Source organism: Suillus subalutaceus (genome assembly GCF_016647625.1).
Source record: "Suillus subalutaceus strain FC151 chromosome Unknown DFJ58scaffold_159, whole genome shotgun sequence".
Lineage (NCBI taxonomy): Eukaryota > Fungi > Basidiomycota > Agaricomycetes > Boletales > Suillaceae > Suillus > Suillus subalutaceus.
The window spans coordinates 110,122-120,237 of record NW_024540408.1 but is presented as its reverse complement, the minus strand read 5'-3'; the positions used below and the strand labels follow the sequence as shown (position 1 = coordinate 120,237).

Below are 10,116 nucleotides of genomic sequence, written 5' to 3'. Positions count from 1 at the left end.
TAATATTGCCTATATGCATAACCAACATCTCCGAAGGCGTCTTTGCATGAATTCGGGGCACATGCAGCCCTCAGTCCACCCATTGGCCGTCGTCACGGGTTCGCTAACATGGTAAAGTCGTCCTCACTATCCACCGGGTCATAGAAGACCAACGACGGGTCTTGGCTGTGAGGGTGTGATTGGTAGGACGAAGCAGAGGGCTGGGACGATGGGGTCCTGTCTGATGCGGAGGGGGCAGCGAACGACCGCCGCCGCGTCCGCTGCGCGGAAGAGGAACATATCCATGTTTTGTTTTGCGATGGCGCGTCAAGGCAGAAGGATCGTGGGTCCTAAAGGTGCAATCATGAGGGCAACCATAGCGTTGCTCGCCGGTACTAAATTTGGTAATCAGATGAACTCATTGATGATAACGCACGAGCACATACTGTTTAGCGGAGTGGACATCGAAGCTTCTTTTTATCAGCGTCGCAAAGTCACATCCCGGAAAGGTGCAGGTGTACACGCTGGATGCAGGCTCATGTGAGTGACCAGTCTAGCATGTAGGATAAACACGTACTTTTCTGCATGCCTAGCCTCATGTCTCTTGAATTCCGTGAACTTGGTGAAAGTTTCGCCGCACTTCTCCTGAGAGCAAACATAGACCTACACATTTTCAGATTCAGTCCTAGTGCATAAAGTATGCTCGTGATTAGGCTCACCTTGGTAGGAGACATTTGAAAGTTGATTATAGAGGGTGCTGCTTGATTCTGTCTTCGGTGAATGCCTGATTCTCCTTGGGGTGATGATGATACCAGGTAGGCATTCGGGCTGGACTATATACGATTCCCAGAGGTGGAAATGACATTGTGCTTTGCGGTGGACAGACGCTTGTGGGGTCCATACAACAACGCTTTGTTGGTGGACTAGTGGACGCGAGCCACGACAAAGCACGAATGCATTGTTAAAGCTTCCACATCCGCTCGAAGGCTTCATTATCCGTTATACGCAATGCTACGAAGAGAATTCCATTAGCAAACACTGATCAATGGCAGACGTGACATATGTGGATGACTGTGGCCCCATCTTGGTGGACGATAAGGATTGAGCTCAGCCACCCAGGGGAAAACTAGTACGTCGTGGATCCGCATCGAGTGGACACCGGGGTCACGGATTATGCTAGAGATGCATCGATGGAGGTCAACTCGACGTATATGGTTGAGTAAAGAATTGACAATGATATCGAGTTTCAAGATGTCGAACTAGTTTCTTGACACCGGACACCCGTAGTTTTCGACGCCTATGCCTTTGTCATGGGGAACCGCCCGCAATTTGTGCAATAAGGTCTAAATATCTTATGCAAAATTTATTATGGACATAACGATTTGTGCATTAGATATTTAGGCCACCGTCATTGATGGTATTGAAGAATGTAGACGAGAACAGAACAGGCCGAATCGTTGACTCAAGCTTAAAGAGTCGCACATGCACAGCCTTGCAAGTTTCACACGCAAAATAAATACCAAGTTTGAGGTTCGGGAACACTATAACTCTCAACATTGCAAAATTACCAGCAAGCAGTCATCGTTCTGTAGACGTCGAGCAATAAATACTATTTCAGTCCAAGTTATATTTGCCTCCGAGAATAACAAGATCCAAAACCCGCACAACATCCGGATTCGAGTATCGATCACCCCACCCCATGTAAAGCACAAGCACACACACGACAGGTACCTAAAACAACCCCGCCAGATCTGCAAAACGGATCCTTCCCCTGCTGCGTCGGTGGCGTCGAAGTAGGTTGCGGTCTGCCCCATCATCGCGCCCATACTCACCCTTGATCCCGGTGTGCTCATAGGAATACCCAAACCTCCATTTTGCAAACCGTGCTCATGCCTGTCGCTGGTGGCCTACTCATACCCAATCCATGAGGACCCCTTCCAAACGACGAGCTTGAATTCGAGGGCTCGTACCCTCCGTTATTACCCCCGAAATAACTGGGTGACGTTATCCGCGTGTGGGGTAGGCGCGAGCATGATAGACCCGAACTGGGGCTGTGGCGATGGGGTATTCGGAACGGTGATGAAGTAGAGGAAGAGAAGCGTTGTTCGTCAAGGAGGCGCTGAGTTGTGAGGCGAACATTGCGCTAGCACTTATGGTCGGGCATAAGATTGGGGTTGTGGCGGCGAGGCAAATAATGAAGCTAGATCAGCTACTGGTGCGACTTGTGATGATGATGCGAGGTATCATCGAAATTAATGAGGGACCCTCGTTTGTGCGAGTTCAGCTGGGACGGCGGATATGCTGTAGTCGCCTTTCTTGAAGGCCCTCGAAGCGGGTGACGACGTTGTTGATTCGGTCGTTGATTTGGAGGAAGGCGTCTGAGTAGCATATAAGAACTATGCCGGAGAATAAGAAAACCGGGACGTACCTAACGACTCAGGGTCGTCTGTTTCTGCGTCCGAGACCCATTTCTGGAGCTTCGGACGGGCAGACTTCAATATCGATGCGACTTGCTGTTACAACGAGTGAGAAATTTATACAACTTTCCAAGTAGAATATCGACACACGTCATACGCGTCCTCCCGATGCGAACTTCTCCCCTTGTGTAGTATCGACTTATCGAGCATCTCATTGAGTAGAATGACTTTACTCTCGAGCTTATTGAGCTCTGTCATGGCTTGAGAGCGGTAGTCGGGTTTTGCTTCCGGGTTCGCGCCAGCGAGGGACTTCATGAGTTCTTGCGCGGCTACCAGATCCCGCGGGGTACCTCTCCGGATAAGTTCCTGGAGTTTAGCAGATTGTGCTTCTCGATCTTCCGACTCAAGCTCGTCGGCAGATTTAATATTCTACACCGTCATATGAACGCATGAGATAGACATGAGCCACAGACGAACTCACCATCGTCGGGGGCGCTTCCACGCGGCGGGGAATCTCCCTAAAGCGGTACCCTTTGAATGTAAGAAGCCGGTGCATATCCTTGATATTCCCCAAGTCCTCTTTCCAGCGGGAATCAGAGCAGATACCCTCCTTCCATCGATGGATGAGCTCTAGAATCCGTGACATGACTGGACCAGGGAAAGGAGGTGGGCGTTCAGGGAATCGACGAACGAGCTCGTTCAGGAATTCTTTGGTTGAAATCTGGAGGTGAAATGGGTAGCCGCACGATTGGACGACGGTATCGAGAAGCGCGAGTGCAAGGATGGCGATATGCGGGTTTCGGTGGTTTGATAGATGTGCTATGAGCATCGCTGCTTCGCGAGGGCTAATTCAATGTCAGAATTAGAGATTGCAAGAGCAGGATTAACAGACGTATTAGCTTTCTTGGTGTTGATTAATTCAGCGATCTCAAGGTGAATGGCGTAGTTGGGCTCATGGAGTGTCGGATCGCAGGCACTTTGTACGAGCATTTCCAGCTTTGATGCCCTGAACCACGGCGTACCATTCGACCCTCCCAGCATCATGCTCGGTGTTGCCTAGCCAGTATACAGTGGATGATATAGCAGACGTGGCAGTCACAGCTGCGCTCGCTGTCGGCGACTGGCCAAGAAATCCGTGGGAATATGACAGCATGACCGCTTTCTTGAAGTTTCCACTCAAACTGCCATGCCACATCAGTCGTCTATCTAGTTCTATGATGTTCCGTTGTTTTCTGCTGTTGTACCGACAAGGACTGTACTTGAAGTTCGATGCTCAGACCAACTGGTTGAAACGACCGGAAAGCTCGCGACCGTGATACCAGGCGAATGTACAGATTCAGAGGGAACACCAATAACTTTCGAAAGCATGTTCTGGCGCTGAAAAGATACAACGGACTGCAGTGAGTTTGCATTGGAAATTTTGAAACTTGAATCATTGCTCGGGGTGCATTTACCTGTCTCCTAAAGTTATGAGTCCTAGCCTACTGACAACGTCTCTCATCAGCCGTCCTCCGAGCCTTGCTCCTATCCACGCTGTGCCATTGACACTGCTGGACGGACTACGTGCGTAGAGCACCCCATAGCACGGAGTCTTCATGCGGCACTGAGGAAGGAAACGGGCGCGCTATCACGAGATCGCTGTTCATCTCCACACCTGGCCGCCGTCCTATTAATTGTTCGTGAGAGCACAGTGGAGCGCATACAGCTATATTTGACAAAGAACCTCGTGTGCGAATGACGTCCACGCAGCTGTGAAATCTATATTGCTACTAAACCATACAAAAAGTCAGCCAATCATAACAATAACACATGAACATTCTGCCGCTCTTCAGTACTCAATTATAATGTTTCACCACAATCCCCTCGATAACCTCCTCCTCAACACCACGTTCCACCCCCTTCTTAAGATCAGACCTCCCGTACGCCGTCGTCCTTCCCTTTCTCCATGTCTCGCACAATGGCGAATCCTCATCAAGACACTGACGCTCGATACCAACGCGCCTTAATACAGGACTTTCAGCACACGGCAACAAACGAACGTCGTTATCTGGCATCGCGAAGTAGTATGCACCCAGACGGTCGTAGGCGCGTTGGTCCGAGGGGGGCTGGATGACACGGTGGATCGTAGGCTTGTAGTATCCACCTGTGAAGAATGTCATCATGTCACCTGTATTGATAACCTATGGCAGAATATCAGGTTCGCAGATATCATGATAGTGTTTTACGGGCGTACCAAACCGTTGTCAATGTGTCTGACCCATTTCCATTTCCCGTCGGGAGCCATAATTTGCAGCCCCCCGATAGGTTGACTCCATAGAATGGTGATGCTGCCAATGTCTGCGCGATTCAGGAGACGAGTGTGAAGTAAAAAATGCATCAAATGTACCTGTGTGTCCCTTCAACCAGACATTCTTTGATTTCTCTTCTTCGTCATTTGAGCGCCTATAGCTTGGCGGGAGTCCATAAGTTAAGAAGCAGTTGGGAAGAAAGGGCCTTTACTATTTCATGAACCTGACTGCGAATATACTCAACAATCTAGGACTGGATACAGAAGAAGAAAGACCAACCAGAGGTTTCTCCCGTTCGGTCAAAGTTGTGTTTTTCCACCAAAGTTTCCTCGGGCAGCTCGAGGCTCAATGCAATCAAGCTGTATGATAGCGTTCATAAGCTAAGACGTCAACAAGGGACTCGCGACAGAACTGACCGAAGGATCGGGTGGAGGATATTGAAGTGATTATGGCGAGCAAAATCATCGAGTTCTGGAAGGAAGGAGCGCAAGACCGTGGGATGGGGACGCTTCGCGACATTGAGGTTTACTGTCGAAGCATAAAAAGCATCGATCACACGAGTATTTGTAATACGTACTTGCATAGTGCTCGATCTGATCGAGAATTTGATTATCCGTGTCGACTTTCTGAATGAGAGCAATCAGCTTCGAAAATGTTGTCCCTTGTGGAATACGACGCACCCAGAATTGACGAGGTTTATAGCCTGCATAGTACCCGACTTTCTCGACATCGGCAGTGTATGTCTTCTTTTCATCTGGAGAGACGTCATTGAAAGGAACACCAGCTAGGTCAAAGATCCTGTCACGCTACAACATTGATTCAGAGACCTTTGAACATGAGTGACGAGAACGAGGCGTACCTGAGCTTGGGTATAACCATGATTGATGGCGTAGAGAAAGCCATGGGTGCGTAGTGCATCTCGAAGCTGCGGATAGAGCTGTGCGCGTCCTTCGGGTGTATGGGCTTTGGAAAGGTCGATGATGGGAAGGTCCGCAAATTCCACTAGACGGAGAGCCGTTAGACAAATGTATTGCATTGATCGGACACACTCTCACAGTCCTCCTTTGTTTCTGGAGGGGGGGTGTAGTGTGCACATTCCGGCAGAGTTAAACTGGGCATATCTTGGAGGAGAGTACACAAGACTGGTGAGGGGGGCTGCTAAGGCAGGTAGATAAGTACGGGTTTTCGAAGACAGGAGGACTAGATAAGCGATATGAAATAGATGTGGCATCGTGACTTATGGTCATGGGTTGCATGAGAGTGCTTCGACGTATAGAGTCCATTTTTGTCCCAAACATCACCGGCATCCACTGAGGAGTCCACTGTAAGCAGGTTACGCCTCGGAACACGCTGAATAATCGACGACAGTACTACATGGAGGGAAAGCAACAGTTTATTGGTACAATTGAGGCTGAGTGAGTGGGGTGGTTAACGAGGAGGGGAGCAAGGTGCACGGACGTGATATCTGAGTCCAATAGACGGGAGCGAGAAGAGGAACGAGGTAAGCGGCGGTGATGAGTACTAGCACCGTGATGATGATGATGCCTCGGAGGGAAGAGATAGGAAGGATCTAGATATCTCGGAATAGTGGCCAATCCGATTCCTGGATATTACTGGTCAGTTTCAAGTACTAGGAGAGCTGCAGCTGAGATTACTTACACTGAGGTCGGTGTCGAAGATTTACTGAATGAAATATAGACTGGTTACTGTGCCCAGAAGTGAAGGTCGACGATACTGCCACTGAATTGTCAATATTCGGAGTAAATGTATAACTAGGGATCAGCGTTGCCGATTTTCACCTTGCAATTGCTTGTTCGAACAAATATTGGAATTTATGATTCATTAAACGTTCAGTACTCAGTACTTGTGATACAATAACACTAGTACTGACATTTCCTGAATGTTTTCGTTTTTTTTTTGTATTTTCCCATTGTGCTTGCACTCTCCTCTGCCTCTGGAGTCTGTATGTATTCTCTAGCAGGTCTGGCGGCGGAGTATGATGCACGGCAGTCTTTACAGGACCTGCACGAGGACCCTTCAATGTCGACGTTGTGGAAAGTATGCACGACTGAGTCAGCAGCGTCCCAATCAACTGACTTGAAGAGGCTTATGTGGTGCTACAGCGTAGGACACTGGTTTCCGCAGGCGCTATCCATAAAATATGCCCCTCCGAGTCTTTCGATCCTCAGCTCTGCATGTCTGCATGGATTCTTTTAGCATCTAGCGGTGGGGGGGTGTGGTGAGTCGTAAGCTTTGCAGGATCTGCACGGGGCGTAATCGAGTGCTTCAAGGTAAAATGATATGTGTAGCAAGTTCTTTTGACGCTCGTCCAGTGAGATCCAATGAGAAGCCCAACTTGACATTATCATCTTGGTACTTATTTTGCGTGTGAAACTCAAGGCTGTGCGACTCTTGAGCTTGAGCTTGAGTCAACGATTGAATCTGCTCTCGTCTACATTCTTCAATACCATCAATGACGGCGGCCTAGATATCTAATGCACAAATCATTATGTCCATAATTATAAATAAGTTCTGCATAAGATATCTAGACCTTATTGCACAGATTGCGGGCGGGTCCCTACGACAAAAGTATCGAAAACCAGGATGTCGGTGTCAAGAAACTAGTTCGACATCTTGAAACTCGGTGTCATCGTCAGTTCTTTACTCAATTCTGTACGTCGAGTTACATAACAATGATAACATCCATCGATACATCTCTAGCATAAACCGCGACCCCGGTGTCCACTCGATGCTGGACCCATGACGTGCTAGTTGTCATCTGCGCGACTGAGTCCACTTATCGTCCACCAAGATGGGACCACAGGCATCCATATATGTCACGCCTGCCATTGATCAGTGATTGCTAATGTAATTATCTTCGTAGCATTGCGTATAACGGATAATGAAGCCTTCGAGCGGGTGTGGAAGCTTTAACAATGCATTCGTGCTTTGTCGTGGCTCGCGTCCACTAGTCCACCAACAAAGCGTTGTTGTATGGACCCCACAAGCGTCTGTCCACCGCAAAGCACAATGTCATTTCCACCTCTGGGAATCGTATATAGTCCAGCCCGAATGCCTACCTGGTATCATCATCACCCCAAGGAGAATCAGGCATTCACCGAAGACAGAATCAAGCAGCACCCTCTATAATCAACTTTCAAATGTCTCCTACCAAGGTGAGCCTAATCACGAGCATACTTTATGCACTAGGACTGAATCTGAAAATGTGTAGGTCTATGTTTGCTCTCAGGAGAAGTGCGGCGAAACTTTCACCAAGTTCACGGAATTCAAGAGACATGAGGCTAGGCATGCAGAAAAGTACGTGTTTATCCTACATGCTAGACTGGTCACTCACATGAGCCTGCATCCAGCGTGTACACCTGCACCTTTCCGGGATGTGACTTTGCGACGCTGATAAAAAGAAGCTTCGATGTCCACTCCGCTAAACAGTATGTGCTCGTGCGTTATCATCAATGAGTTCATCTGATTACCAAATTTAGTACCGGCGAGCAACGCTATGGTTGCCCTCATGATTGCACCTTTAGGACCCACGATCCTTCTGCCTTGACGCGCCATCGCAAAACAAAACATGGATATGTTCCTCTTCCGCGCAGCGGACGCGGCGGCGGTCGTGTCGCTGCCCCCTCCGCATCAGACAGGACTCCATCGTCCCAGCCCTCTGCTTCGTCCTACCAATCACACCCTCACAGCCAAGACCCGTCGTTGGTCTTCTATGACCCGGTGGATAGTGAGGACGACTTTACCATGTTTAGCGAACCCGTGACGACGGCCAATGGGTGGACTGAGGGCTGCATGTGCCCCGAATTCATGCAAAGACGCCCTTCGGAGATGCTCGGTTATGCATACAGGCAATATTAGCTTGTGCTCGTCGTTTGTAAAACCTCCCCTCGTTATATATATCTATCGATCATCTTTCACTTAAAAGCACTTTACGATGTTGTCTAAAGGCTAAGATGTACACTCTTTCATGCATGTACTAGTAGTAACACGCTCTTTTCTAAATCATAAATTATTTGATACCCATCCTGTTTTCGGGGTCCTTCCGTGACACCCAAATATTGTAAAGAGGCAACTACAGTCCAGACTTACTTTTCTTCCGCAACTAGAGGGGCATGAACGCGTCTGAATCAAACACAACCAATTCTGCAGCGCCTGACTCTGGCTCCACCTTCGTCCCTCAGCCTTCATCTTACAATGACTGCATGACTTGTCGCGTCATAGGAAGCGGCGCGTTCGCTGCCACTGGCATCTATGCACTGAGAATGGCCCGCCCCAGTACACCGGGGAGTATAGTTGGCAAAAGGATCATGGGTGGGCTGGGAGTTTGTGAGATATTTGTTTTAACTCTTGTTATCCGCTGACGCTCGACCAAGGTTTTTTAGTGGGGAGTGCGCTGAGGTGGCGAACGTGAAGCTAGATTGGAGAACTCGTTTAATGTCGGCTACACTGTAACAGTACACACTGGATATGATAGCCTGACTTCCTGCACGAGCACTATCAGATGAGCGAACAACTGATTGTTCACCAAACGATGATCAACTCTAGCTTAGTCTTCGACTCTCGCTATCAGGATTGCCTGTGTGACTGGCTCCATGCAAACCCTGGAAAATGGGAGTTGAGCAGCTTATTTTGGCCTCCCGAATCCTTTTTTCAAAGACCAAGCCTTGGTGATATGGTACGAGATCTGGTCTTATGATGTCGACCAGCTGGCATGGTGCACCGCTATCCAGGGTATTTTGTCGACTCAAACTTTGCGAAATCTACCAAAACAAGTTCACGCGCTCATCGTAGCCTACAATCAACGCAGAAATGATTCATCCAGTACTCACACAACGACTGTGGTACTGCTAATCAAAATATGTACAGAAGTCTCAAGAAGTTTAACGTGTCACGAATTCATTTGCGTACATCTTCAGCTGACTGGAATACTTTGGTCCCTGTCCTCAAAACGCCATGCAATTCTGCGATACACCTCATGATACGGTGCTATCCCTATCCCCGGCACCTTCCTCTTTACCAGGCCTTCTCGTCTCAGTGAACGCGTTTCAAGCGTCTACAATAGCTGCATTTCTGGGATTGACTTTCGCTCGTCTCATCTCACTGACTGCGTAGCTCTATAATGTCGACCCGCCCCATCTCTGCGATTTTCGAAACATTCAACTCTCGCAGCTAGCAGTTTCTCATTCTCAACCCTTCTCAGCCTGTACGGAAGCACTTCATCACTCTGGATATCAGACCAGCAGGGAGCATCCTGGAGGTCCCCGATAACATAGGCCCTGTACAGCATGGACTCGAGAGGTCTCCCTGCCATGTCCTCACTCAGTCCAATCACGCGTGCTCCGCGGCATATACTGGGTTCGGGATGTATCATCAGGTCCGAGTCGAGTCGTGCCCCACTCAACACGAGTAGA

At 48.8% G+C, this 10,116-nt stretch overlaps 5 protein-coding genes across 5 annotated transcripts; 2 read left to right on the top strand and 3 right to left on the bottom strand.

Moving 5' to 3' along the window:
* Window positions 1-103: 103 nt before the first annotated feature.
* DFJ58DRAFT_861279 (uncharacterized protein) lies at window positions 104-713 on the bottom strand (the record flags this gene model as incomplete). Its single annotated transcript, XM_041394039.1, has 4 exons — window positions 104-374; window positions 426-503; window positions 557-642; window positions 699-713. The coding sequence occupies 4 exons, from the start codon at window positions 711-713 to the stop codon at window positions 104-106; spliced, it is 450 nt and encodes a 149-aa protein (XP_041238125.1).
* Window positions 714-1,861: 1,148 nt separating this feature from the next.
* DFJ58DRAFT_814277 (VHS domain-containing protein) lies at window positions 1,862-3,519 on the bottom strand (the record flags this gene model as incomplete). Its single annotated transcript, XM_041391642.1, has 7 exons — window positions 3,289-3,519; window positions 2,878-3,241; window positions 2,547-2,825; window positions 2,408-2,492; window positions 2,320-2,357; window positions 2,244-2,294; window positions 1,862-2,122 (listed from the first exon to the last, which is right to left on the bottom strand). Coding segments are annotated over exons 1-7 (1,230 nt in total), but the record flags the coding sequence as incomplete, so codon positions are not given.
* Window positions 3,520-4,116: 597 nt separating this feature from the next.
* On the bottom strand, window positions 4,117-6,000 carry DFJ58DRAFT_126562 (uncharacterized protein). The gene is made up of 10 exons (XM_041378758.1): window positions 5,740-6,000; window positions 5,544-5,686; window positions 5,365-5,490; window positions 5,262-5,310; window positions 5,101-5,212; window positions 4,964-5,043; window positions 4,896-4,911; window positions 4,783-4,844; window positions 4,630-4,733; window positions 4,117-4,576 (listed from the first exon to the last, which is right to left on the bottom strand). Exons 1-10 carry the CDS (start codon window positions 5,801-5,803, stop codon window positions 4,232-4,234), a joined length of 1,101 nt encoding a protein of 366 aa, XP_041238123.1. The 5' UTR covers window positions 5,804-6,000; the 3' UTR covers window positions 4,117-4,231.
* A 1,485-nt stretch (window positions 6,001-7,485) lies between these two features.
* Window positions 7,486-9,019, top strand: DFJ58DRAFT_814258 (uncharacterized protein). The gene is made up of 6 exons (XM_041391641.1): window positions 7,486-7,508; window positions 7,569-7,860; window positions 7,917-8,002; window positions 8,056-8,133; window positions 8,185-8,567; window positions 8,803-9,019. Exons 2-5 carry the CDS (start codon window positions 7,846-7,848, stop codon window positions 8,561-8,563), a joined length of 558 nt encoding a protein of 185 aa, XP_041238122.1. The 5' UTR covers window positions 7,486-7,508; window positions 7,569-7,845; the 3' UTR covers window positions 8,564-8,567; window positions 8,803-9,019.
* DFJ58DRAFT_814257 (uncharacterized protein) lies at window positions 8,768-9,446 on the top strand. The gene is made up of 2 exons (XM_041391640.1): window positions 8,768-9,031; window positions 9,079-9,446. The coding sequence occupies exons 1-2, from the start codon at window positions 8,818-8,820 to the stop codon at window positions 9,114-9,116; spliced, it is 252 nt and encodes an 83-aa protein (XP_041238121.1). The 5' UTR covers window positions 8,768-8,817; the 3' UTR covers window positions 9,117-9,446.
* The last annotated feature ends 670 nt before the right edge of the window (window positions 9,447-10,116 follow it).

Bases quoted from the DNA above. Each gene is read 5' to 3' on its own strand.
- DFJ58DRAFT_814257 (XM_041391640.1), top strand. From the start codon at position 8,818: ATGAACGCGTCTGAATCAAACACAACCAATTCTGCAGCGCCTGACTCT. The intron at 9,032-9,078 runs GTGAGATATTTG...CGCTCGACCAAG, and splicing joins CATGGGTGGGCTGGGAGTTT to GTTTTTTAGTGGGGAGTGCG.
- DFJ58DRAFT_126562 (XM_041378758.1), bottom strand. From the start codon at position 5,803: ATGCCCAGTTTAACTCTGCCGGAATGTGCACACTACACCCCCCCTCCA. The intron at 5,213-5,261 runs GTACGTATTACA...ATGCTTCGACAG, and splicing joins TCAGATCGAGCACTATGCAA to TAAACCTCAATGTCGCGAAG. The intron at 4,577-4,629 runs GTACGCCCGTAA...ATTCTGCCATAG, and splicing joins GACACATTGACAACGGTTTG to GTTATCAATACAGGTGACAT.
- DFJ58DRAFT_814258 (XM_041391641.1), top strand. The intron at 8,003-8,055 runs GTACGTGTTTAT...GCCTGCATCCAG, and splicing joins GAGGCTAGGCATGCAGAAAA to CGTGTACACCTGCACCTTTC. The intron at 8,134-8,184 runs GTATGTGCTCGT...TACCAAATTTAG, and splicing joins GATGTCCACTCCGCTAAACA to TACCGGCGAGCAACGCTATG.